At 39.6% G+C, this 27,252-nt stretch overlaps 1 protein-coding gene across 1 annotated transcript in view; it reads left to right on the top strand.

Annotated features, from left to right (window-relative positions):
* The window catches only part of LOC139464173 (uncharacterized), a 229,545-nt gene that overhangs the window by 17,173 nt on the left and 185,120 nt on the right, over positions 1-27,252 (top strand). Inside the window, exons 5-21 of the mRNA XM_071245699.1 lie at positions 8,545-8,666; positions 10,589-10,885; positions 11,385-11,592; positions 12,830-13,083; positions 13,523-13,727; positions 14,287-14,526; positions 16,752-16,883; positions 18,639-18,833; positions 19,734-19,988; positions 20,424-20,652; positions 21,701-21,879; positions 23,758-23,919; positions 24,399-24,512; positions 25,116-25,244; positions 25,811-25,933; positions 26,494-26,610; positions 26,865-27,113. Of these exons, the coding sequence (XP_071101800.1) occupies positions 8,545-8,666; positions 10,589-10,885; positions 11,385-11,592; positions 12,830-13,083; positions 13,523-13,727; positions 14,287-14,526; positions 16,752-16,883; positions 18,639-18,833; positions 19,734-19,988; positions 20,424-20,652; positions 21,701-21,879; positions 23,758-23,919; positions 24,399-24,512; positions 25,116-25,244; positions 25,811-25,933; positions 26,494-26,610; positions 26,865-27,113 (3,210 nt within the window). The remainder of the gene's footprint in view (positions 1-8,544; positions 8,667-10,588; positions 10,886-11,384; positions 11,593-12,829; positions 13,084-13,522; positions 13,728-14,286; positions 14,527-16,751; positions 16,884-18,638; positions 18,834-19,733; positions 19,989-20,423; positions 20,653-21,700; positions 21,880-23,757; positions 23,920-24,398; positions 24,513-25,115; positions 25,245-25,810; positions 25,934-26,493; positions 26,611-26,864; positions 27,114-27,252) is intronic.

Below are 27,252 nucleotides of genomic sequence, written 5' to 3'. Positions count from 1 at the left end.
AACAGACCGCCGTCATATATCACTGGAATACTGCTGAGAGCGGCGTTAAAACAAATTGTTTTCATAATGGAGCGCTGCAGTCATTTAAAATAGAACCGTATACATATGTACATGTAGTACCAACTCACTCTATTTGTTTCGAATATTCAGCAGAAAATATATTATTAACCAGGTATTTGGGAAAAGATATCAGATTTTTATAAGCAGACACATAGGGATGATAAAGGACCCCTCGCTGATTAGGTTCTTGTTTACTTAAGAGCAGAGTTGGCCATGTTAGATGATATAACCAAAATCCGGGAGCTCCGGCGGGGGGCAAGCTGGTCTTGTTAGTGTATGGTATGAGCTGTGACGTTGACCCAAGAGAATAATGTAGAACATGAGACCAACTCAAGTCTATAATGATTGGGAAAGTCTAGATTTCCACAGCCCTAGCCTGAAACTAAGAATTGTTCTAGGCTCCATTTTAATTGTATTATGTTCATTTTGAAGACATGGATGGACCAACCAGGAAAGAAATTGATGGAATATTAATGTCACATGTTACCACTGATCCAGTTAAATTCATCACACAATAATAAATTAGTATTTGACATTACGGCATTTGATTATTAGGGCATGATCATGTACATGTTCACTGTAGTAATGTACACACCGGTCAACTTGATTATAATTTTTATCAAAGTGTAGCGCGGCATCAACGATTACTTTATGATATCCTCACTTGTCATCGATGTATTGACATCGAACAATGGGCGGCAATTCGAAATTCTTGTGGATAGCTTCAATAGGGGACAGCGCCGGTGTCAGTACAATTTTCCTAGTTATATAAGTATCTACAAAATATAATCTGAAGCAGACAAGAACAATATTTTTTTATTAATGCTTACTTTCATGGATAGAATTAAGGCAATCTAGGCTTGCCAAATCGTTCTAGACTTGAGCTGGATTCCTTTTAAATGTATTATTCTGTATGGTCTGGGAGACGAACGGGCGTCGGTATCGCATGGAGAACTGGGACAGCCTTAATCAGTGTAATCGGATATGTTGTGGAGTTTCGGTTTTGGGCTGTTTGCTGAATATATAGAATTGCGAGTTATGTATACTCTGTATTCTTTCGTCATGGTAGCATATATATTTTCTATGTTGCTTTTTGAATTATCCACAAATAATGAGAACTACAATGTAAACCTCTCTCTGGAGATATGTAATAATACTACTGAAGGGCATATCTGAAAAATGGGACTTCTCGACAAATATTTCTTTCTTAAATACTACCCGTTACAGGCATTTTGATCATTATATCATACTTTGTACAGTTTAAAAGTCAAATAATGGCAAATTGTGTATCTTTCTACATTTTGAATTAATTATATTTTCTGAAATAAAACCTTAGCATCAGATAGTGATATACGCGAATATGATCTATACTATTATAAATGAATTAACAATTTCGTATTATGAATTAGATAAACAGAAATATGATAGTAAAACAAATTATTTTAATCTATTCTTGTGAATAGGTAACGAGAGATCTAGACAACACACTAACGTAGCCATTTATGAAAAATGAACATGCACATTGAATGACCGGGAAGAAAGCATCGCAATAATTAAATTATGAATCAAATTATGTTATAAATATAACAGAATATTTAGAAAATATAAGTTTAATTTCTCATTGTTGGAAGGTGTTTAATAATTATATAGATTTTGTTTGATTGTTTGTTGTTTAACGCCGCACTCAGCAATATACCAGCTATATGACGGTGGTTCGTAAATAATCCAGTCTGGACCAAACAATTTAGTCATTATCATCAAGAGCACCGATCTACGCATTTTGGGATACGATGACATGCATCAACCAAGTCAGCGAGCCAAGTCGCCTTCGTACAAGCATGGGTTGTTGAATTCCTATTCTAACCCGGATCTTCACGGGTATTATTTTAAATAATAAGGTACAATGAAATTCTGTATATGTCCATAATAAGTGTGTATAAGTAGATGGATAATATGTCCATACACGCCAAGTTAATGGTATATGCATTAATTTAAATGCAAATGTTTCAATGAAGAGTTCTTTCACAAGTCCATATTTCAAGGCATGTATTTGATATTTATAATAACTCCACAAAAGCTACACAATGGCAACAAAACGGTACCAGCATCACAAATACCAATAATACATGAGATACATATAATTACTTTAAAGTTAAAACATGTATCTAAATAGAAAATTAGAAGGATACACTTCCGACATTTTTCGTATTTTGTTTTCGTTTGGAGAGAGAAGTTGTGTTTGGTATCTGATGGGTGCAAACAGGTGTTCCCTTCCGCCCAGGCCTTGCGGCAATGCTATAGCCCAAAATGAAACAAGCCTTGTTCAACAGGTTCAGACTCAAATTTCTATCCCACTTGGGCTCCTTTTAAATTTAAATATAATTTCTCGGGTCGATATGTGTCAGAAGAAATGAAATATTACAGCACTGGAGAATAGGTTATATGCGCATGTCAGCGTCGATCCTATAATATCCTTTTAAGCAAAATACATATATACTGATGAATTAAGGTAGTAATACTACGCAAATATATGTCCAGATGCATACATCAGTATCATCTCGTGATCTTAATTCGTGCTTTGAGCCCTTTTTCTACTGGAGATTCTGGGGTGTTACATCACACCAGAAAGCCAGGTCCAAATTCAAGTCAAAATTTCATGGTCCATCTTGTATGTTGGAAACCAATATCGCAATATGGCTAAATATTGCTGAACGTGGTATTAACCCGATTACTCACATAATTATTCCATTTTCTACAGTCATCTACAAACACTATCTTTAAGGAGGTATATCTGTATCATCCAAATGTCCATACATATATGTCCACATTTATATGTATAAAGCAAGTCGTCCTGCACTCTTCCTTAAAAGATAAATGTTAAGCATTTCCTCTGTGTGGATTTATATAATGTAATATCGTTTTAATGTAATGCTGATGCAGTAAACGTACCACAGACCTGATGCTAGAATAACATCTAATTTCTGAAATGAACATATTTTAAAGAAAAAAACAGTTGTTTAAACAATTCTTATAAAATATAAGAACAAGGAGCCAAGAGCCAAATATTGGGCTGTGTTGGACATATTTGTTTCGGGGTCTTATGACAGACAAACCTGATGCCTTTAAGTATAAAGATAAGTAAGTATAGATGTTGTACATATTCAAATATGTTCGTGATTAACCCAACCTTGAAAAATATTGAAAGATGAGTGGTAGCTATTTATGCCATTATTTCAAATTAGAATGAGAGCACATCAGGAAAGCATGGTACTTTAATATACGTATCTTGTTAACCCAATATTCTTTTTTAAGTAAGAGCAGTATGTATATCGAGAGTATAGGTTTGGTGCGTGACTTATCACACAGTACTTTCAGAAAGTGTGCAAATTCTGTTTATCGGCAATAAATAACATAAGACGATTCATACGGGTAAATACGATTTACTTCAGAACTAGTATAGATTATTTAAGGTTAGGGGGAAATGTATGTAATTAACAGAACTTTGGCCGGGTTTGAGGGATTTGGGTCCTGGCTTGGGTTTTGTGTTGGACGTGTTGACGGCATTTCCAGGTTTGACGTATCAATGACAAAAATGATGTCAGATGCAATTCTCTGCCTTTTCGGGTGAACAATTGGCTTGCCTTTGGATGTGTTTGTGGCGGGTGCCACTAGTGGATCGGAATGAGCTCGCGTTTTTGCGAGCATCCAATGATATCATTTATTATGATGAATCACGAAACATGCTCCTGATGTTGTCGCAATGGTGCAGTTGGTTTAACAACAAACAAACAAAACATAATATCTTTAAGAATTATGTTAACAATTCCGATGCTAAAAATAATCTCACAATCTCCATACCTCTCTCTCTCTATGAAAACATAATAACTTTTTTTTTAATAATCTGAAGGAATAATAATGGCAATACTATCATAATTATCATCATTATTTATGTTACTTATCCTCAAGTGAAGTAGTCCTCCACACTATACATTCAGTGAAGAAGCCCATGAACATATGAACTATGTAACATACATTCATGGAAATTAGATGAACAGTTGAAGTTAGCAAATGATATTATTCGGTCGAACGTCTATCAGCCATCTATTCTATTCATGAAGAACATTTCACGTGGGACCAACAGAGGGAATTATGACTATTGACTTGCTAATTATTTTTTATATTCATGCCAGCTCAAACGATCTATTGGCTTGATTTATTGTTATGGTATCCACAAAATAAGTAGGATCCGATTTTTTCCGTTTTTGTTGAAATAAAACTGAATAATATTTGCTGTTTACATATCAAAGTTTGCCAAATTGTTACAAAATGTTTGCCCACAGCAAGGCTACGTATCCCCAACATATTGTGCTAGGCACAGTATCACTGGACTGAGGGAGGGCGGTATTCCTCCTTGTGGGTCACCTGCTTGGCAATATGGGACGGGAAAACTGCAGGGGGTGAGGGCAGTTAAGTTGATGGTACAGACAGATAAGAGAGATCATTTTACAAATGTGAAACCTCAGTCCACAAAGGAAGAGGCGAAAGCTGAAACTTGGTGAGGTTTACAGAACAAAGGCAGTTATTTCTAGTTTCTTACTGACTCTCGAAGGTACATTTAATAAAACAATTAATGCGTGTGTGTGTGTGTGTGTGTGTGTGTGTGTGTGTGTGTGTGTGTGTGTGTGTGTGTGTGTGTGTGAGGTAGAAGAAGATTTGTACACCATAAAAATGGCTACGTATGTAGTTGGGGTAGATATGTTGAATGCCCGGCCAGTATGTCCTTTGAGTCACTACAGTTTCAGTCATTAAAATGCGTAAAACAGTATTTGAGTGAAAGAAAACACTATAAGTTAGTGAAACAAAAAACCTCAGTACAGGCACACCCAGTCCCCCAACCCCAAGTCTGCATGTACTAATACTCATACCTGCCACATCCTCAACCACTTAACTTACTCACACAATCATCTGACAACATGTTCGCCAACCCTCGTATCACAACGCATGCACGCATGCACGCATGCACGCACGCACGCACGCACGCACGCACGCACGCACGCTACCATTCCCCTACATCCATCGCAGTATAACTATGACTATAACCGCCTTCGTGCATCCGCACTTATGTTCACATTGCATTGCATATGCATCGAATTACAAGTTTAAAATATCGTATATATTTTACAACATGTACATATTATTTATCAGCAAAGAGAGATTATTATAACGCAATAGATTTCATCCGTCAAAACATCACAGAAAAAGGGGCTGCCTGGAATTTTACAATGGCATCTGAATGCACTAAGACGTTCAACTGGTCAGGAGGTGAGAGTTGCGGAAGATTACGGTAAACTTCAGTTACAGATCTCCATTACGAATATCTAAAGTATGAATAAAGATCACAGCTTGCTATGACGTGTACTTCATGCCTGCAGAATTAGCAATGTCCTTAGCTTTAAATTGTATGTCTAAATGCTTATGTAGACAAAGACCCAAATGTATATAGGCATGACCATATTATATTCTACGCAAATATCACCACATTTAAAAACAAAGCTGGTTGAGTCTTTGAAGGGCATTAAGAACTGATACACACAAGGAAAAATGTTTATGGATGTCAACGGAGGAACACTGCGTTTCGGAATATATGTCTTTCTCCTTCATCAGGTGCATATTATTAAATGCTATGAGGCAGAGAACATATATTTGTACCTGTAAGAACAACAAAAGTAAAAAGATAGCAAAGAAGGGAACGCAACAAGGGAAGCCAACAGATAACTGGCATGGCGCTGATTACCCCGCCTCCCGTTTGCCCATTGTCCATTTCCCATTACCAATCATTCATAAGTTAAGTTTTGGCTTTAATTTGTCCATTGATATTCAACCATCAACGTCTATTATCTCCACCCTAAAAATATGTAGTTTACTGAGAAAGTGGTATCCAAATATAATGTGTGTTACTGTTGACCACTTTCTTAAAGGTATTGTTGGTTCAAAGTTTTTGGTCATAGAAGCCGTGCCATTTTTCTCTTGTCAGAGGAGTACACAAAGTATACGTCATCTGGACTAACATTTTTGGTTCGGTGGCTGGGTTAGATCGCCAACTTTGTGTTCCGGCGATTGGGTGCCTCACTCACAGTGTTGGTTCAAATCCCGGACGGGACTCAACCCAAGAAAGTACGAGAATCTGTACTTTACTCAGAAAGTGTTATCCCAATTATAACATTTGTTGTCAAGAAAACACAATAAAGGTATATTCGGCTTTGGATGGGTAATGATATCACAGACATATACGGATATTGATGATGACTTGGAGGAGCTTCGTAACGCACGTCTTCTCAATTCAGGGATTGGTAAATCAAAATATGTGTGTGCGCGTGCGTGCGTAAAAGTGGGCCTGTTGGATGTTACATAAAACATTCATCTTGAGCGGGATGGTAGTTCGAGTTGGATTAGCATGTTAACTATATGATCTTCTATATATGAGATTGGGGGGATAGATGATAGATATAGCAACAAGTAAGGTCATCTTGAGTGGGAGGGTATTCGCAGATGGATTAGCATATGAACTATGATTCTCTTTAGGCAGAAAATGAGGATCCACGATGTTCGACCTGGTAGAAGTGTGTTATCAAACCTCACAGCATTGTTTTTTTGACTGACTGTAGCGTCAAAACAAACTCATTCATTTACTTGAACTGAATGTTCATCTTAATTGTTATTGATAGTCACGGAGCCATGATCCAGAGTACAGGGTGTCATTAGATAGAAATAAACTAAGTAATAATAGGATTACCAGAAAAACGGGGTTTTACACACAAGCCAATAAACTTCGCTCATTAACACCAGAGTAAGTCAGTACAAGATTGAAAACTGCCCCATAATTATGTATGACATGCTTGTCGGGTATTGCTACATATATATGTGAAAACAAAGTTATTAAAATGAAGAGCAAAACTGATGAAAGTTAACAATAAACGTGTATACGTGTTATATCGTCACTGCAAAAATAATGATCGTTTGTCTTTAGTATTAACATTCAAATACGTTATATCTGTATTAGCGATATTGTCATTGTTCCACCGGTGAGTCAGCGTTAGCCGTACTATCTCGTAGTATAATTGTATTTCTGAAGACATCACGATACAGTTTTTACGATGCATCACGTCTGCACTAGCGCTTGATAACAGCCTTGCGTTTGGTGTGAGGTGAGGTGAAATTGGGTTTAACGTCGCGTCCAAGATTATTGCACTTATATAGCGACGTGCATGCACGTGTATGTGTGTGTGTGGCTGCTTGTACTAGTCCGGACTGATGCCGATTTATAGTGCTAGCTCACTGAGATACCATGCCGCAGTTTAACATGAATACCCCACTCAGACACAGTATACTGACTCCGAGCCGACCAGTCCTTGTTTTAGCCCCTTAATGCCGAGCGCCAGACAGGGTAACAACAAGTACAATCTTTTAACGTCTTTTTGTATGACGCGGCCCGGGATCGAACCCTGGACCTTCCGCTCTCCGGGCGGACGCTCTACCTCTAGACCACGGAGGTGGTCCTTGTGCTTGGGTGTTTCAGTGGTTTAAATCGCTGCTCTTGATATTGTTGATTAAACTTTGATACTATGAACAATATAATGTTATGTGAGAGGTTGACGTTAGAACGGTAACATACTAATAGTATATAGGATGACATAAACAGAACAATGAGAAGTTCGTCCAGATTAGTGTATAGGCAACATTTAATAATTAAAATAATTACATTCAACAACTCCCCTTTTAAGTCCATTTTCCTGACTTATAAGTAAATGCAAGAACAATCGACCGGAATACAATGTATAGTTCTTGTCCACTTCCATATGACTATATAGCATACAATAAGCTATCGGGTCCCGTTTAGATCGGTTTGGGTGGCAGCCTAGATAGCCATAGAATAGTTTCATCTTGGAATCTCCCATATCACTGGGGATACTCTTCAATTTAAATGGAGTTACTCGTTACGATTCCGAATCTTCACGTGTCTGTGTTTATGAACCATTGTCAAATAGTGGTGACATTAAATCTAGGAAACAATACGCGAAATCGCGCATGCACAGAACGGAAAATTTGGTCAAGGCATTAAGTAATCCGCATGCGCAGAACGATTGATTTCAGTACTTCCGCTAGGCGCTTCGAGTGCAGCGTCAAACGCGGGCCTGTAATCTAACACGCGGGGACTGACCAATGAAAACTGAGAAGTAGAAATACCGGTAGACGCTGTTGCTTGATTGACAGTGTCAATCAAGAAAGGGAGGAGCTTATTGCTATCGTCCTCTCCCAGTAAATTCCGATGTCAAATAACGACGTTATTTGGACGGAAAAACGATGGTTTGAAAACGTCCAAATAACGTCGTTTTTCCGTCCAATGACCATATACGGAAAAAAACGACGTTTTCGTGTTTGCAGTGTAATAGATATATGATTATTTGCTTCCATTCTATTCAACAGAAATGTTCACTTACGGTGACAGCGCTGCAGATTCAATCATGTCCACCCAGGATGAAGGTTTCCAGACGATTACCGTTGAGGATGGAATCCCGTTTTCATCAGAGATATATTACGTCATATATGTAAGTTCAGAAATACCATGATATTAATGGAGGAGCAAAAGAAACTCTCCTTCTTAGTTGATCTTATCATATGAACATAGTTTACGTCAGCGATATCATATCTAAGAAATAAATTGTACTGCCGCTTAGTCAACACTCAAAGAATAGAATATTATTTGAAACTTTTGAAAAATCGCACAATACAAAACTGTTGACGGGGATTCTAGACACCTTATCTTCGAAAACCAATGCATTTGCTTTTTTCGGCACAGATTTGCAGCATTTCAAACATTGTTGCAAATTCATTTCGTACCGCATTTTTCAGTGAACCAATTGTTTTTACACATATTTATCCAGCCATATGTTACTTTTTACAAACTCTTGCAGGAAATAATGTGATGGTTATATTTTTGGCATAATCAAAATTAACAACAGTTCATTCAATTTCCAATTGCATAAAAACAAACTCGGCATATTGTATATAAGTCAGAAATACGATGATATGTAAATAATTAAAAGAACATTGTGACATATATGTAAATTATGATTGACTGTGGTGTGTATGTAAGTTTAGATATTTCGCGACATATATGTAAGTTAGATATACTGAATCGTATTTGTAAGCAAAGGTATATTGTGACGTATATGTCAGGTATACTATGAAATTTATGTAAGTTAAGATATACTGTGACATATGTAAATTAATATGACATATAAGTGACTTTAATGTGAGTGCATCAAAAACATTTCCTATTAATTTTATCTTTACCAATTTTCTCTTTTTTGTATGCCATAGTATACTTGTCATGTGAACGCATCTACTCATATGTGTTTATTTACACCAGGAATATATTTGCATCATGTCTTAAGCAGGTGCAAATGTAAATGTAAATTTCCATTGTTTGTATATGTTGCAATGTGAACGTTAATGTCAACGTAAGAGGATGATCTTATTAATATCTGTTCTTTTGCCAAGACCAAACAAATTGTCAACAGTTGCCAACTTTTATGCGTATATACAGAGTTGACCGGACGGTGTTTTCTTTTGGTTTCAAGGAGTCAAAACTTTGTGTACAAATTAAATCAAAAGCATGTTGCTTCACACGAAACATTTCGGTAAAGTAAGTCTCTTCTCACTCAACTTTGATTGGAAAACAACCTGTTTTGTTTTGAAAGTCGTGAACAGACTGACGAATATGTGCTACACAATTTACATTCTTTATTTACACACCTAAGATGCTTTTCGCGTGAACGCATATGTATAGTTACTCATGTGTTGTGCATGCCATTGTGTTTTTTGTATGTCATAATATCTTCTGCCTTTGCGTACATGGACAGTTGTTTCAAAAAGGATTGTGTAGTACCATGCAACTATTGAACACATAATCAGTACTTTACGTATTACAGGACAGTACATGTATATATCTATCTTCACTCCACTTCACTCCCCCACCCCACTAAAAAATATTAAAATAAATGAATAAATAAATAAATAAAAATTAAAATAAATAAATAAATAAATAAATAAATAAATAAATAAATAAATAAATAAATAAATAAATAAATAAATAAATAAATAAATAAATACGTGATCCAGTTTTATTTTTGTTCTGCATACATACTTATCTTACCTAGCTTTGATATTAGTGTCTATGTTTTCTATATACCCTTCTAAGGTACACAACTCATGTATTGGAGGTGCCGAACTTCATAACAATGCGAATATATGATATGATTATATTATCTCCAAACTGAAGATCAAATGTGTTTGGTGAACGTAATTGAACTTATCCGATTGTACCTTGAGTGAGAGCCTCCATACCCCCCACCGGTACATAGGCGTTCACGCAGGGTATATCATATCATATAACCTTCGAGACTGGTTGCCTACTTATACTTCCTTGTTTCACTCCTGACTGTTTTGTGTTCATCCCTCCGTCTAGATCTCTACAAACGGCGTGATTAGTTTTGGGACGCCGTTTGGTTCGTACTCGCCATCGCTGCCCACTAATTCCCAGAACATCTTGTGTCCTTACTGGGCCGACATTGACATCACGTCCCCGAATAGGCCCAACACAACTGCCATCTACTACCAGGCATACAGTGGCACCAGCAATAGGCTTGAAACAGCTTCCACTTGGATTAAGAAATACATCTCTGACAGAGCATTCAAAGCAACATGGGCGTTGGTGGTCACGTGGTATCACGTGCCACAGAAGGGACAATCTTCGTCTGACGAGGTAAAAACTCATAGCAAGAGATAAGTAAGAGTTTAGGTAAGTGCGAGAGTGCATGAATGAGTGAGTGTGTGTGTTATTCAGAGAGTGGGTGAGTGCGTGAGTCAGTGATAATGAGTGAGTGTGTGCGTGATTCAGTGTGTGTGTGTGTGTGTGTGTGATTCAGTCAGTGGGTGAGTGCGTGAGTCAGTGAATGAGTGAGTGTGTGCGTGATTCAGTGTGTGTGTGTGTGTGATTCAGTGAGTGATTCAGTGACAGACAAACAGACAGAGTGAGTGTGTGCTTGATTCAGTGTGTGTGTGTGATTCAGTGAGTTGGTGAGTCAGTGAATGAGTGAGTGTGTGCGTGATTCAGTGTGTGTGTGTGTGTGTGTGATTCAGTGAGTGATTCAGTGACAGACAAACCGACAGACAGACGCTCGAAGTTGTGAGCACTTTTTATTTAATAATTTACGTCCTCTACGAAAGGATCATTATATTAAACTGATTTTGTTTCTGTGAAGGTTGCAACGTTCCAAGTGCTGCTAATCACTAACGGTCAGTCCACGTATGCCTTGTATACCTACAACAGAATGGGATGGGCGGTGAGAGACGATATCCCAATTTACATCGGCTATGAAAGTTCAAATACGAGAGATAGAAGACAGGAGGTCCTTATCATGTCTGGAAAGCGGGCGGCTTACACCAACGCCGGCATCGGCAGCAACACGGGTAGGTAGCATGCCATCATCCAAGCAAGAGCTCCTCACACCATGAACGCAAACTCAACGGATACACTGTTAGGAACCACGAGTGCAAATACATTTATCAAACTTGACCGCCACCATGGTGTAGTGGGTGAAGCGTCTGCCCGGAGAGCGAAAGGTACGGGGTTCGATCCCGTTCCAAAGACGTACACGCAGACGCACACACACGTGCATGCACGTCCATATGTAAGTGCAATAATCTTGGACACGACGTTAAACCCAATTTAGCAAAGCGTAGCCACGAGTGAAAATGTCTTCTTTTACCCCGTCACGAGATGAGATAAACATGATTTATCACGAGACACATGGAATATCCTGTTTATCATATACTTTTTGTGCAGTCGTCTTTCGGAAAATTAAATTATTTCACCACAAATGTAAAACCTTAAAACGTTAATTCTCTCCACCTAACACACAGGGACAGTTCACTGCCCCTGTTATTTGTGACTAAACAAATAGCTTCGTGTTTGCAAAATCTTAAAAGATATAAACAAAACTAGCAAAATATATTTAGGGTCACAAAAATTCTGTATCATACTTATAGATACCTAGTGGTTAAAACGTTCGCTCGTCACGCCGAAGATCCGGGTTCGATTCCCGACATGGGTACAATATGTGAAGTCTATTTCTGGTATCCCCCTTCGTGATATTGCTGGAATATTGCTAAAAGCGGCGTAAAACCATACTCACTCACTCATTCACTCACTACTAATAGATATGATTAAAAACAAAATCAACTTTATCAAAATATATTCTTGAAAACTACGAGACCGCTGTTGGATACGAAAGAATACACGTTGCTCAAGTAATAAAATAGGGCTTTGTGAAATAAACAGTCTCGATTAACGAGTTAAATGAGAAATTTACAGTTTATAACGAAACATTTTCTGGAGAATAACAAACGGCATGAAGCAATATTAACACCATTAATGACCATCTGTCATTATTTTCCCTTGTCAGTGTGAAGTCAACAGTTTGTGAACAGGCCAGACACTTGCGATAAAGGGGGATAATTTGAGGGGAGGTCACTCTTGTAAGAAAATAGTTCCGTCAACGTGTTATGTACACTGCAGTGAAATATCAAGTGTTATGTCCATGAAAATATCACTTTTCTCAGCTTCGGAAAACTCTTCAAAAACCTATTTGTTTAAAAAAAAGAGAAGAACATTTTAGTTTAAAACAAACTATTTTGAACAATTCAGGTACCCCGGGCGTGTACGTATTCGACATCGGGGGGACGGTGACGAACTTCGTATCGTTGTGTAAACAATGGTACACCGAATGGGAGCGGGATTACCAGTTTTGGTGGGCCTGGTACCTGGATGACTGTCCCTGCAGCTCCGTGTGGATGAACAGAGACTGGAGATTCTACCTGTCTGATTATAGATTCCAAAATGGTCGATTCAGTGTCTGTTACACATCGCACCGCACTTGGTGGACCACTCCTTTGTCTCGGGTAAGTTGCTCACTCACACATTACTGAGCGTATGAAGGCGACGCAGGGCCTACAGACGTACCTCTATTTGAGCTACAGCTGGGTAATTTTGAGTAAAAATGTATTGGTTCAATGTAGACAGGGGTAAGAAATATATTTGCACTCACTTGTTTGAAATGCTGTATATTTGTTCTGAAAAAAGCAAATTTATTGATTTTCAAAGATAACATGCCTAAGATACGCATAAGCAGTTTTGTATCATGCAAAACCTTTTTTTTCATTTTTAAAAGTTTGAAATCAAACAAAGCAAAACAATCTAAGGCGTTTAGATGTTTTACATGTACACTAGTTGTCCATCACTTACATAGTATACTGAAAATAGTTTCATGAACACATAAACGAGTTAAATGATTTGAATGTTCCACTTTGCATGGTTTGAATTCTGACATTATTTTTGCAGAAATGTTGCTACAGAAACACCAGATTATTGACATCAGATGAGGAATCTGGATCGCTGCAGAGGTTTGATCCCGTTTTTGTAGGGCTTCATTACCAGGCAGATTACCTGGGAAGATATTATTGTTGTGAGCAGTCCAACAGGTGCGATCTCTTCTTCAGCATCCGGCCCCAGAGATTCTGTTCGCGCACATTCCCCTTCTGGTGGGGTAAGTGGAGATTATTCACATGGCGAGTGAGTGAGTAAGTGAGTGAGTGAGTGAGTGAGTGAGTGAGTGTGTGATTGAGTGAGTGAGTGAGTGAGTGAGTGAGTGAGTGAGTGAGTGAGTGGGATGAACAGAGTATCAGGGAGATACACAGATTCTTACATCACGCATTCATTCTCTCACACATTAAAGGTAGAGAGATTCGTGCGAGACAAACATATATATATATATGAGATGCATGTGACCTTTTTTGTGCTACTCAAACATATATATCTTTCTTTAGTGGTGATATTGGTAACATGAATAACGAGAGGGGTGAGGGACAAGCGGTTTCGTTTGATGACGGTGTACTTTCATAATGTGAGGTTTCATCACTTTGATGAAAGCTTCGAGCCTGAGTATGGTGCTGACAAACCTAAACTCATACTCATGATGAACTTGGGATTCATAGGATTGAGGTATGGTCAATATTCATTGAAGCACCTTGTTTCATGCAGTTGATACTGACAAGTATTGAAGTATTGTTCGGCCGAGATTGATAGGGTTATAACGATTATTTCAGCCAACGCGTTCGGTGACCCGCACATCACAACCCTTGATGATCTCACCTACATCTTCAACGGTTTCGGCGAGTACGTTATGGTTCATCGGGAGGACGCAAATGCCACTTTTACACTTCAAGCAAGAACAGAACGGGCTCTTAATAAGGACGGCAATCTCACCACGGCAACCATCTTCACGGCCTTCGCTGCTACGGACACAAACGATACCTTCATCGTGGAACTGTCCCCATCTAAGGAAGGTGGGCAAATCCAAAGTATTCTTGTACTGACCTACACTTCTAATACATCGCTTAAGAGGGCTGCAAATGATACACATCTAATGCAAACATACTACATTATTACCTCCCTTAGTAATAGGGCAAAGATGATGAAAACTAGATACATTAATACCTCCCTTAGTAAAAGGGCACAGACGATGCAAACATACTACATTATTACCTCCCTTAGGAGTACGGCACAGATGATGCAAACATACTACATTATTACCTCCCCTAGTAATAGGGCACAGATAATGCAAACTTTCTATATTCTTACCCACCTTAGTAATAGGGCACATCTAATACAAACCTTCTACAGTATTACCTCCCTTAGAACTAGGGCACATCTAATACAAACTTTCTAAATTTTATTACTTCACTTAGTAATAGGTCATATTTTATACAAACTTTCTACATTATTACCTCCCTTAGTAATGGGCACATCTGATGCAAATATACCACACTATTACCTCCCTCAGTAAAAGGGTACATCTAATAAAAACATGCTACGTTATTACCCTCCTTAGTACGAGGGCACATCTAATATAAACTTTCTATATTATTACCCCCCTTAGTAATAGGGCACAGATCATGCAAACATGCTACATTATTACCTCCCTTAGTAGCAGGGCGCACCTGATGCAAACTAGCTACATCACTTTCTTTTTTGGCAAAATGCCACAGGTGACGCAAATTAACTAGCTACAGTACCTCCTTTTGTAATAGGTGAGGTCCATAAACGTCACATATTGCACTAATTTAGCGAAGTGCATTTACATGGATGTGTAGCGGCTTGTATTCACAGCTTGACCGCCGAAGTTCGGGAATAAGGCACAGGTGATGCAAATTAGCTACATTAATACCTCCATTGGCAATCAGGAAATTATGATGTACACTAGCTACTGCATTACCTCCCTTGGTAATAAAGCACAGTTGATGCATAACGGATACATTATATCCTCCCTTGGAAACAGGGCACAGCTGATGCAAACTAGCTATGTTATACATTATGGTAAAAACAAGAACCACAACGTCTTTTGTTATGGCGCTGCTATTGGATCGAACCGCCGACCTATCCTCTAGAGCACTGATGCGGTCCCTTGACAATAAGGCACATGTTTGCAAATTAGCTGCATTATTACCTCCCTTGGCAATCAGGAAATGATGATGTGCACTAGCTACTGCTTTATACTTATACTGATAATAAGGCACAGGAAGCTCCTTTACCAGCCGCCACACCGTTCACTCTCGGTAACATCGCTGCCGTCAGTGTGGGCGTGGCCGTTACAAGAATCCTGAAATTTGCCCTCTAACCCCAACTGTAGTAACATTTATACTCTTGTTTATGTCTTTGGGAATGCATAGTGAAGGTTTACGACTGACCATAGTTCCCAGCTGAATGGCAATAAGGCACATGCAATGCAGGAAAGCTGCATTATTACCTCACTTGGCAATCAGAAAGAGGATGATGTGCAATAGCCACTGCATTACCTCCCTTGACAGTTGATGCAAACTAGCCACATAATTACCTTCCTTGGTACAAGACACAGCTGATGCAAACGAGATAATCTCCCCTATAGAGCTTGATCAACGAAGCGTTGTTATTGCATTGGCGCTATCATTCTTTGTGCATTACAACCAAGGGGAAATAACTCTTTCAACTGAATTGTGAACCGCCCTAATCAAAGTAACTTTTCCAGTAAAGGAGCAAGATATAATCAAATAGCAAGTATCAAATGTAAGAAAGGAATGCTAGCTGGCTGAGATTAGCTTATTGCAACTTTGGTTGTGATCAAACAACGGTAGGCGTCTCGACTCTGCGAGGATTTGCCCTGCGTCATGATAATATTCCATTAACTATAAGTAAAACGGATAAGATTATTAGAAGACGATCAGCACGTCGGCCAGTTTATGACCTCGGGCTTCTATGATAATGAACTGAAAAATATCGTTACCATTATACGACATATACTGAAAGCATATGAAGTATGTGATACCAGTGTCATCGTTCATTTTTCACCTTAATTGTGAAGTTTTTCGGTAAGTGTTTTCAGCCCTGTAACATCTTGATAAAGATATTAATTTTGGGGTCAACTCCAACTTTCAAGTCTTTATTCTCTTTTGCCCAGCAATTTATGTACAAGTGTATTTAATGTTGTGTCACATTGTAGTAGTTTTTTTCTAGTCAGATTTTGTTTATATTTAAGGATTCATCATCTTCCGGAATAAGAAGGACTTGTCTTTGGCCTTCGAGAGGGACGCCAACTTTACCGAGGACGGCAATGGCGGGTTGACAGTTAGTCGGCAAGATAAAGACGTTGTCGGATTCTTCCCCTCAGGTACACAGGGAAGTGTGAGCTATGTAGAGTGTGTAGTGTTTGTAGCGTCGATGTGTTGTGTGTGTAGTGACGTCGTGTTGTGTTTGTTGTTACGTCGTGTTGTGTTTGTAGTGTGTTCGTGATGCACAGTATGTGGCTGGTGAGTGGTGTGTGCTCTAGTGTGTTGCATTTTTTTGTGTTTGTAGTGTGTTGTGTTTGGAGTGACGTCGTGTTGTGTATATAATGTGTTCGGCATGTATAGTATGTGGCTGGTGTGTTTTGTGTACTAGTGCGTAGTGTGTTCTAGCGTGTTGTGTGATCTAGTGTGTTGCGTGCTCTAGTGTGTTGTGTATGGAGAGTGTGGTGTGTCTCCGCTGTGTTGTGTATGTGGTGTGTTCGGGATGTATAATTTGTAGCTGGTATGTGGTGTGTTCTAGTGTGCTGTGCTTATAGTGTGTGATATGTTCTAGTATGTTGTGTTGTGTGTTGTAGTGCGTAGTGTGTTCTAGTGTGTTGTGTGTTCTAGTGTGTTGTATTTGTAGTGAAGTCGTGTTGTGTATGTAGTGTGTTTGGTATGTATAGCATGCGGATGGTGTGTGATGTCTTCTAGTGTGGGGTGTGGGGTGTGTTTTAGTGTGTGGTATGTTCTAATGTGTGGTTTGTGGTGTGTTAGTGTGTGGTGGTGTGTTCTAATGTGGGGTGTGGGGTGTCTTCTAATGTGTGGTATGTGATGTGTTCTAGTGTGTGGTGTGTTCTAGTGTGCGGTGTGTGGTGTGTGATGTGTGGTGTGTTTGTATTGAAGTCGTGTTGTGTATGTAGTGTGTTCGGCATGTATAGTAGTATGTGATTGGTGTGTAGTGTGTTCTTGTTGGTGGTGTTGTAGTGTGTTCTAGTGTGTGGTGTGTGAAGTGTTTGTAGTGACGTCGTGTTGTGTATGTAGTGTGTTCGGCATGTATAGTATGCGGTTAGTGTGTGGCGTGCTCTAGTGTGTGGTGCGTTTTAGTGTGTGGTGTGTTCTAGTGTGTAATGTGTCCTGTATGATGTGTTTGTAACGACGTCGTGTTGTGTATGTACTGTGTTCGGCATGTATAGTTTATGTATGTAGTGAAGTGTTGTGTGTGAGGTGTGTTCCAGTGTACGGTATGTGGTTGTTGTGTAGTGTGTTCTACTGTGTTGTGTTTGTAGTGTAGTATCTATGTTGTGTGTTCGGCATGTATAGTATGTGGCTGGTGTGTTGCGTGTGTAGTGATGTCGTGTTATGTATGTGGTGACATCTTGTGTGTATGAAGTGACGTGTTGTGTATGTAGTGACATGTTACGTGTGAGGTGTGTTCTAGTGTACGGTATGTGGTTGTTGTGTGGTGTGTTTGCAGTATGTTGTGTATGTGGCGTGTTCGATATGTACAGTATGTGGCTTGTGTGCACTAGTGGGTAGTGTAGTATGTGTGGTGTTATGACCGTATCGTGTATCATCCGTGCTCTCGCGTTGTTAACGGTGGAGTTTGCGGTGTAAATCGTGATTTTTTAAGTGCCGTGTGTTAGGTACATGCAGTATGTGGTTTGTTGTGTTGAAACATTAAGAACATATGGTGTTATAAAATTCCCAAACGGTGGTTGGATAGTTCGGGTATCCGAGCTAATACAAAGGCCCTGTCCCAGCAGAATAATTACAACAAAAGGTAAAAAGCATACTCATTGTTTTCTGTCGTCCGTGTAAACAAAATCAAATATTAAATAGATCGGCTAAATGCCACAAGTATATCGTTGGACTTTCAGGAGTCTCCGTGCGAGTGGTGCTGGGGCCCAAGCTGCTCACTGTCACCGTGGGAATGCCGGCTGGTTTTAAGAACAAAGTGAGAGGGCTGATGGGAAATTTCAACGATGACAAGTCCGACGATCTTACTTTTCCAAATGGAACAATTCTAAATATTAACTCAGCAGAGAGGGCGATATACCAATTCGGGCAAACGTGTAAGTACTTCCTATGTTCGTATATGTCATCCTATATTTTGGTCCTAGTACAAATAGGCTCCTCAGTACACTAAACGTGACATGGTAAGCGATTTGCCGGTCATATCGGCTGGAGATGATGAATACGAATCGCCGATGTACCTAACAGGATCCGCTGATCATGGATTCGAACTCAGACTCGGGTAAGCATGTCCTGGTCTACCGGCAGCACCCGTCACTCACAGTTTTCATTTTAAAAAAGTTGTTGTCTTTTTGTTTGTTGCTTAACGCCATACCCCGCAATACTCCTTCTCTACGACCACGGTCTGTGAACAAGCGAGCACCAGAAGTGTAAGTTGGTGTGTATACTCCATGTAAAGGTCGTAGCATGAGGTACAATCTTACATCATGCAGACATGCATGTCATATTAAGTACACTTCTCCAAAATAACTCCATTCTGGAATGTTGAAACCTTGATTGAAAGGCTTAGTGAATGAATGAGTTTATTCCGTTAAGTGGCCACCGGTCCCATTATACAATTTCAAGTTACATTGATTCTGACATTTCACCTGTACAGAGCGGGCCGATCCATAAAACGTCCGTAAGCCACGAACATTCGTGAGTCTAAACTCCTAGAAGTACACAGGAGGAGGCACAAAAGGTTACTAAGGCCTGTCATAACCTACGTATGCTCTGTATTGTGGATCGGATCCCAACACATGTTGGTAACAATCAGTTGCAATGCTTAGTTGTAAGCATTCGTTCGTTGTGAGCAACCCGGGTTTAATTCCCCACACGGATACAACATGAAGCCCATTTCTGGTGTCCCCCGCCGTATTATTGCTGAAATATTTATTAAAAGCAGCGTAACCTCACACTCACTCACACTAGTCTACTACTTTCCCACCGTCTGTTTTCAGGGCAGATCAACTTCACAGAATCTCTCTTTATGTATCCACCACGGAAGAACGCATCCGACTATTACCACCCAGACTTCGAGCCTCTGTACTATGACGAGGCAAGCGAGGCAGATAGGAATGCCTCTATTGCTGCATGTGGCGGGAACGAGAAGAACTTGCCGTGTATATTTGATTTCCTGGCGACCGGAGACCAGGCTGTTGCAGACTCGACTAAGCAGACGGACGAGGGTGTCAAAAGGGAGCGAGCCGAGCAATGTAAGTCGGACGGCCCTGTTTAACATAACATTAGGAGATAAACATTCGGCGTTTTCAGACTTGCAAATGTTGTTTAGTTATTTGTTCTGAAAACCACTATACAACGTATCGTGGATTTTGGCTCTTGATAAGTAACAAGTGCTGGGAAGATTATATATAGGTATGGCAACGTGAATGAGAATTTAAAAGAAGTTCTTCAGGCCTCACTACCACAAACACATTTCTTTGTTTTCTATCAGGTCGATGACAATTATGTACATAGTTTACAGTACACACTCACATTTGATGCTGCGTCTTAGCAATCTTATATCATATTGTTGGATGGTTAATTGTAGGCTGTCATGAAGCTAGCTAGAATGTTTTCTATATGAGTTTGTTTGTATCATTTTTGAATGTGATATACAATCTTGCCATATGAACACATTTGGTGTGCAGCCAACACGATACCGTCCATCACTTCCAACACCACCGTCCTGCACGTGACTGTCGGACAGGAAACTATCTTCTCCCTGAACGCAACAGACACCGACAGCGGCGACACCATCACGTACGAGGTTGTGGACAAGCCAGACGGTTTCAACCTGACAGAGGCTGACCAGAGTGGAAACGAGAGGAGTGCCCAAGTCTCCTATACACCCACGTCAACTAGCCCCGGTAAAATAAGGTGAGTGGGTCCAAAGCCAACTATCCGGAATCAATGTGTTTCTCAATCGCATGATCAAATGAACTAAATTTAGCGTAGGTCATCAATACAGTGACTTAATATTTGGTTTTCAATCGGATGCCAAAGTTAAATTTCCACCTGGGTACTTAAAACACAACCATGTCATCCTTAATTCTCAATCTCATGGCAAACTAAATTCAGCATAGTGTATCAATCTTTTGGTTCAATATTATGTTTTCAATGAAATGTCAATTCACATAGTTCGTAAAAATGATCGTAAGATTCTAATTAAATTGACTGTGTAAACCACAGGTTACACCAGTTGAGTCATCTTCCCGAGGCAAGGGAGTTAACTGACTATAAAAGTCCAGTTTCCACCCTTGCCAAACTAGGCTGGTATTATGGAGTTACAGTTTGGCTTGGCTGGAAAACGAGTCTGTGTATAGTCCAATCAAAGTCGCTTAACGAAATCAACATCCGGTTCGAACAAAATATGTATTTCAAGGTGCAGATTTCAGTCGTCTGCAGGATTTGCAAAGGATATGTACCGTAAAATGGTCGTCGACAGATATTTTCCAAATCTCTTCCTGTTTTTAATCAACGTGCTCACGTGATTTGAGGCACTTCGCGAGGTAAGACCTGTTCTGTTACAATATAGATCTTAATCATCGATCATATCGTCTTGATTCGGCGCTGCCATTTTTTAAAGCAAATGTAAGTGATATGATAGGTGGAATCTGATTGGTCAATAGGAGGGACATAGAAGTGATATAACTCGTAATAGCCACTGGTGGCGCTACGATCGAAAATAGAAATTCCAGACTTGTTCGGCAAGGGTGGAAAGTGGACGTTTTTATCAGTTATAACTCCCTTGCCTCGGGAAGATGTAACCATACATGGTAACCACTATTGTGGTGTCGTTGCTTTGTCTCCTATAAACTAGAAACATACTCCAACCGGTATCATCATCCACGCTAGTGTGTTATTCAATAGCAATTATTATATCAACTGATACTGATGAATCACGAAGCTCCATCTATGTCCACAGCATTGTGGTAAAGGACTCAAAGAACACGTCGTCGGAGACGGTGGACATTAAGATACGGCTCTGCGACGGTTGCTCGGGCAATGGGTCTTGTGACTTCACTCGCACACGCGCCGACCAGAACACGGGGGCGTCGGCATCGTTCGAGATTGCGGCTTGTGACTGTGAGGAAGGATTTACAGGTAACTGAGATCAGTTTAGTTTCAAACAGAGCAACAAAGCTATTTTCATAATCATAAGAAATATCTGCTGAAAACAGTGTCTATATACGCTTCTGACTACATCATCAGCATGTATTTATGAACCACTAGCAAACTGGGAGCAGGGGAGCATCTACTTGATACTAAATGCAAAATATCGCGAGGAAACAAAATAAAATGTTCCAAGACACAATTTCTATGAAGTTCAAGAAAAAAAATGAAACCTTCCGCACAAAAACATGATGGAAGTACAAACTAACAAAACCAGTTACTTCATTTACTACTGAATTCATTAGGGTGAGAGAAACAAAAAACAATACACATTTTGACCCGTAATAATATCTACATGGGATATTTATAAAACACTTAAATGGTATTAGTTTGTGATATGTGACTATGGTCATTACCAGTTCAAACCCAAGATATTGCTTTGGACATAGTAGATGAAATGCAAAATATTAAGATTAAAAAAGTTCAGTTCATTACCACATTGATTAACATACAAAGAATATACCTATTCCGTCACACCCCACACAAGATGATGGTCAGTGTATGGTACTGGAAAGACTCTAGTTGAGATGGGCTCATTACAGAAGATCAAGTCTAGTGTACCCCCAAGGGTGTGGGTTGGTTTGCTGATATACCGGGCGAATGTAAACTGCTCCATGGGGCTGGACAGTTCGTTGTTGTCACGGACAGACTGGTCCATACTGAAGTCTCAGGTGATAACAATCCTATACTGATTGAGAGGCAGCTGCTCCAGCAGAGTTCGCAAGTGAATGAGAAAAGTTCTCCGAGATGATGATGGTGCCCAAAAGATGACAACAACCAAGAGAGTAGTACTGGCCTCAATGTAGCATCCGAGAGCCTCTACAGCAGGAGGTAGCTGTAGTTCTGTTGCCTCTGAAGGGCATCTTTGATTTCAAGAAAATATTATAAATGTGAATGTTAAAACTCTACAGCTCAAAAGTGTTCATATCAACATGTCCTGAAAACTGGGAAAAGTTTCAAAGAGAAGTATTCCATCTTATCGCACACTCTTCTCTGTCACAATCAATGTAGAAGTAGGGATGATGGATTTGATATTGAAGTCATTAAACGAAAGTTATCCTCAACCATTATTGAGGCACATACTGACAACTTGGTAGAGGTTTCCCCTACTATGGGAGATACCTCCAAATGATGACAAACATTGATGTAGGCACACAAAAGACTTTATTATGACTTATAAGATTCCTTAAACAGGTTAAATCGGTATCAAGTTGAATTTTTGGGCATTTAAAAGAAGAATTCATAAATTTCTAAAAGTTCAACTTGTTGCCAGGGAAAAATAAAAAAATATTAATTACCAAATTCTTTTAAAAAGCAAAGTTCAGCATGTACCTGACAGACATGCAAAGTTTCATGAAAAAATATTTAACGGTTTCTGAGTTATACTCCGGAAACGAAACGTGACGGACGGACGTACGGAAGTATGCACGGACGGACGGACGGATCCCGTTGGGCGGGGGCTAAAAAGAAACCATAAGATATGGTTTCTTATGATATGGACCTCGTTGTTGTGTTTGCGACCAAAGTTTGCAGTGTTTTGGCGACTGTCTTTAGGCTTGTAACATTTGGTAATGTTTGAAATATTTTGTCAAGTCCAATTTGTGTATACTTTCTTTTGCTCGGAAGTCTTATACCTTCAGTTCTCTCTAAGCATTATTTAATACTCACTGTAACTACGTCAGTTAAACTATCATTACATGATATATACATAAATCGAACTCTATACTCTTTCACGTGAATATCATTGTCCAAACCTCTGGTAAGCTAGTGTGGCTAATTCTGATGAATACAATGTTCTGTCTTCTCCAGGTGCCGACTGTAGCCAGGATGTTGACGGTTGTAAAAGTTTGCCGTGTTTCACTGGCCAGAACTGCACCAACCTGGTCCCGGCGGAAGAGAAGCGACTCGGACGAGGCTACAACTGCAGTGACTGCCCTGGGGGATTCCAACTATCTCGGGACAAGTGTGAAGGTAAATTCTACTCTTCTACACAACAGTTCTAAAGGTTATACTCATTCCGGATAGGCAGACCATTTCCCACGACACACTGAACCCAAACTTGTCCATGTGAAGTATTAAATAGTTTTAGCAAACTATTTTAGAAGCTCTTTTTTTGTAATTTCTTTTTGCTTTTTGAAGCCTTGTTCAATGTGATGGTGAGAGTGAGTGGGTTGGGTTTAACGCCTCTTTGAACAAAGTGAGTCGGTGCGGTTAACACCGTTTTTAACAATATGTCACACATATCATAGAAGGAACACCAAGAATTTCACATAAAATTTTTATGTTGGAAATCAAACCCGAGTCATTTTCAGGACCACAAACCGCTTTAACTATCGGGGCGACTTGTTGATGTGCAAATGACTTGACTACCGTCAGTATTAACATCACCTGTAGCTGTGTGAAACAAATTATGTATTTAAAATCTGTATGATATCTTTTCTTGTAATCAGATATCAATGAATGCGAGCCAACAAACCCATGTGACCAAAACTGTACGAATACACAGGGAAGCTACCGGTGTTCGTGTATGGCCGGCTACAGGCTCGTGAACAACGTCTGCCAAGGTAAGCGAAATGACAATGTAGTGAGTAAGTGAGTGTTGCCAGAATAAAATACTGATCCATTGGCCAGAATAATATTTTGTGTCCGTCGCTTAATATTGCATTATTATTGAGTTCAGACACATTTCAAGAAAGTCTGATGTGGTGAACAGTGGGACAAAACTTCTAAGCATTCGCATTTCACATTTCTTCTCCTTCGTATGTGTTTAATAGATGGCTCTGAGCTCTGTGCAGGTCAGTGAGGTATCATTTCCAATGCAAAAGAAATGAAAAACAAACATTATATTTCGGCCTTGGCATACAAATGTAACTATTATGCATGTTCTGTTATGGCATGCCAGTTATTAGCGAATGGGTGAGTTTATGCCTCTTCAGCAATATCACTGCCATATCACTAGAAATGGGCTACTTAAATTGTACCTATATGCGTAAACGACATCGGTAATCGGCTATTAAATACAAATGGGTACAATGCGTGAAACCCATTTCTGGTGTCCGCCACGTGAAGTTGCTGGAATATTGCTAAAAAGCAGTACTCACTGAATCACAATTAAATACAGAAGTATGACAGGCATGATGTACAAAATGAACATGTTGCGGTTACAGACATTGACGAGTGTGTGGAGAACCTTCACGACTGCCAGCAGGTCTGCAACAACACTGTGCCTTCCTTCGTCTGTGATTGTAATTTTGGATTCAAGCGGGATACAATTGACTTGAAGAAATGTGTGAAAGGTAGATAGGCGATTCCTGACTCTCTAAATGGTGATCATGTTTCTAGTTAAACTAAATAATAAAATACTAAAATAATAAAATACTAACTCATTTAAAAAATATCTGTACATAAAACTAAAAATAGTCATAATCATGGTTTATATAACGCCACCATTCACGCAGTTTGTTGAAAGAGTCCGAGTCAAGAAACAGATCATGAGAAAGCCTGTCTAAAATTCAATGTTTTATCTATTACTTTGTAGATTATAAGTTTAGGATTGTTGTTTTTTGCCGGTGGATCATTCCGCGATGAAGCTGCTGCGTGTTAGCTTGACACATTGACCACGTGGGGAATCGAACCCACGCCTTCCGCCTGATTAGTCGGCCACCCTACCGCCCTTGCAATAATGAACGTTATGTCGTGGTCACATAGTCCGCTCCGCGACAAGCATGGTGAACCGAGAACCTAGTATTACACCTGAATCACTACAGGGTCCATACGATCAGAAATATCCAAGTAAGATAATTAAAGCCACAAGATAAGTGCCAGTTCTATTCTTTATCTGATTATATTTCATATATTTCAGATCCAACGGCAGAAAATCCTTGCCATCCTACAAATTGCAGCTACGGCTGCTTGAAAGACACTGCCAAGTGCTTCTGCGAATCTGGATACGAAATTGACTCAACTGACAATAGCACATGCAAAGGTATGTTTTCTCCCCTAATTTTTAATTTCCCCATACTTTAACTCCAGATGATTATCTGATTCTCTAACATTACATACAATTTGTTAAACTTTTCTTAATGGACATGAATCCAAAGTTTACATAGCACATACAGGTTTAGATGTTCAAAATAGTATCAGTATTATTTCTCTGCAATCGTTATACATACAATGTATTGCTAATGATGAGAAAAATTTACAAGGGTAATCCCATCAACTGATGCCTTTTAAGAGCGTGATTGGGTTACAAACAAACACTAAATGTGTGATTGGCCGTGCCTGCCGGTAGAGTCGGACAATAAAACTGCGAAGGCCACAAGTGACACCAGTTGAGTCGGTGAAATGAGACTACGCTAGGACATTATGAGTTACATAGAAAAGGTCATCAGTCGTATGATGCTGCAAAACACGTGTTTATGTGCGTCGTTGAACGACCCCGTTGACAGCATCATGGTTCAATTGGTTACCTGTGGATGGCTTGACCTGTAAGCTGTGATCTGCTAGGGTTGAGAGCTCGGATGATGTTGTTTGGCTTGTTATCAGATATCAACGAGTGCGACCAGAATGTGTGTTCCCAAGGCTGCAACAACACCGATGGGAGCTTCGTCTGCACGTGTCTCGACGGCTACCTGCTGGCTGCAGACAAGGTGACATGTGAAGGTAAGGTAATATTCATTACGTGTTAGCCAACTTTTAAGTATATATGTTACAAGACAACATATGAGTTTGGTTTTAAGCCAATTTTAGCAACAGTCCACGGCGGAAGCAAGAAGGCTTAACATATTGTATCCGGACATTTGGCACGATGAGCGAACACTAAACCGCACTGCCATCCCACCACCTCTAGACAATTGACTCTCTGTAACATACGTATTCAGAGATAGAACTGACCACGAGTATTTGAATTTTCAAAGCATGCGAAGACTTGAACTACGGCAAAGACTGTGCCCTCCGCTGCGACTGTGGCGACCGTTCCACCAGTTGCAACAACGTTAGGGGCTGCATCTGCAAAACAGGTTGGAGCGGAACTAAGTGCGACAACGACATCAACGAGTGTGAGGAAGGTCCATGTCCAACGGGCCAACTATGCACCAACACCAGGGGATCATATACCTGCGCATGTCCAAAGGGATACGACAAGCAAGCTAATCAGTCATGCACAGGTAGGGCAATACGTTGGTATCTCTTTGGGTTATTTCTTGGCTGCAATCAGCAATTTTCCAGCTATATGATATCGATCTGTAAATAATCGAGTCTGGACCAGACAATCCAATGATTAACGTCATGAGCAATTGAGATACG

The sequence above is a fragment of the Haliotis cracherodii genome, unplaced genomic scaffold (assembly GCF_022045235.1).
Source record: "Haliotis cracherodii isolate W230 unplaced genomic scaffold, xgHalCrac1.p SCAF_16, whole genome shotgun sequence".
NCBI classification, from domain to species: Eukaryota; Metazoa; Mollusca; class Gastropoda; order Lepetellida; family Haliotidae; genus Haliotis; species Haliotis cracherodii.
The sequence above is the reverse complement of the archived record's forward strand: the minus strand, read 5'-3'. Positions and strand labels throughout refer to the sequence as shown.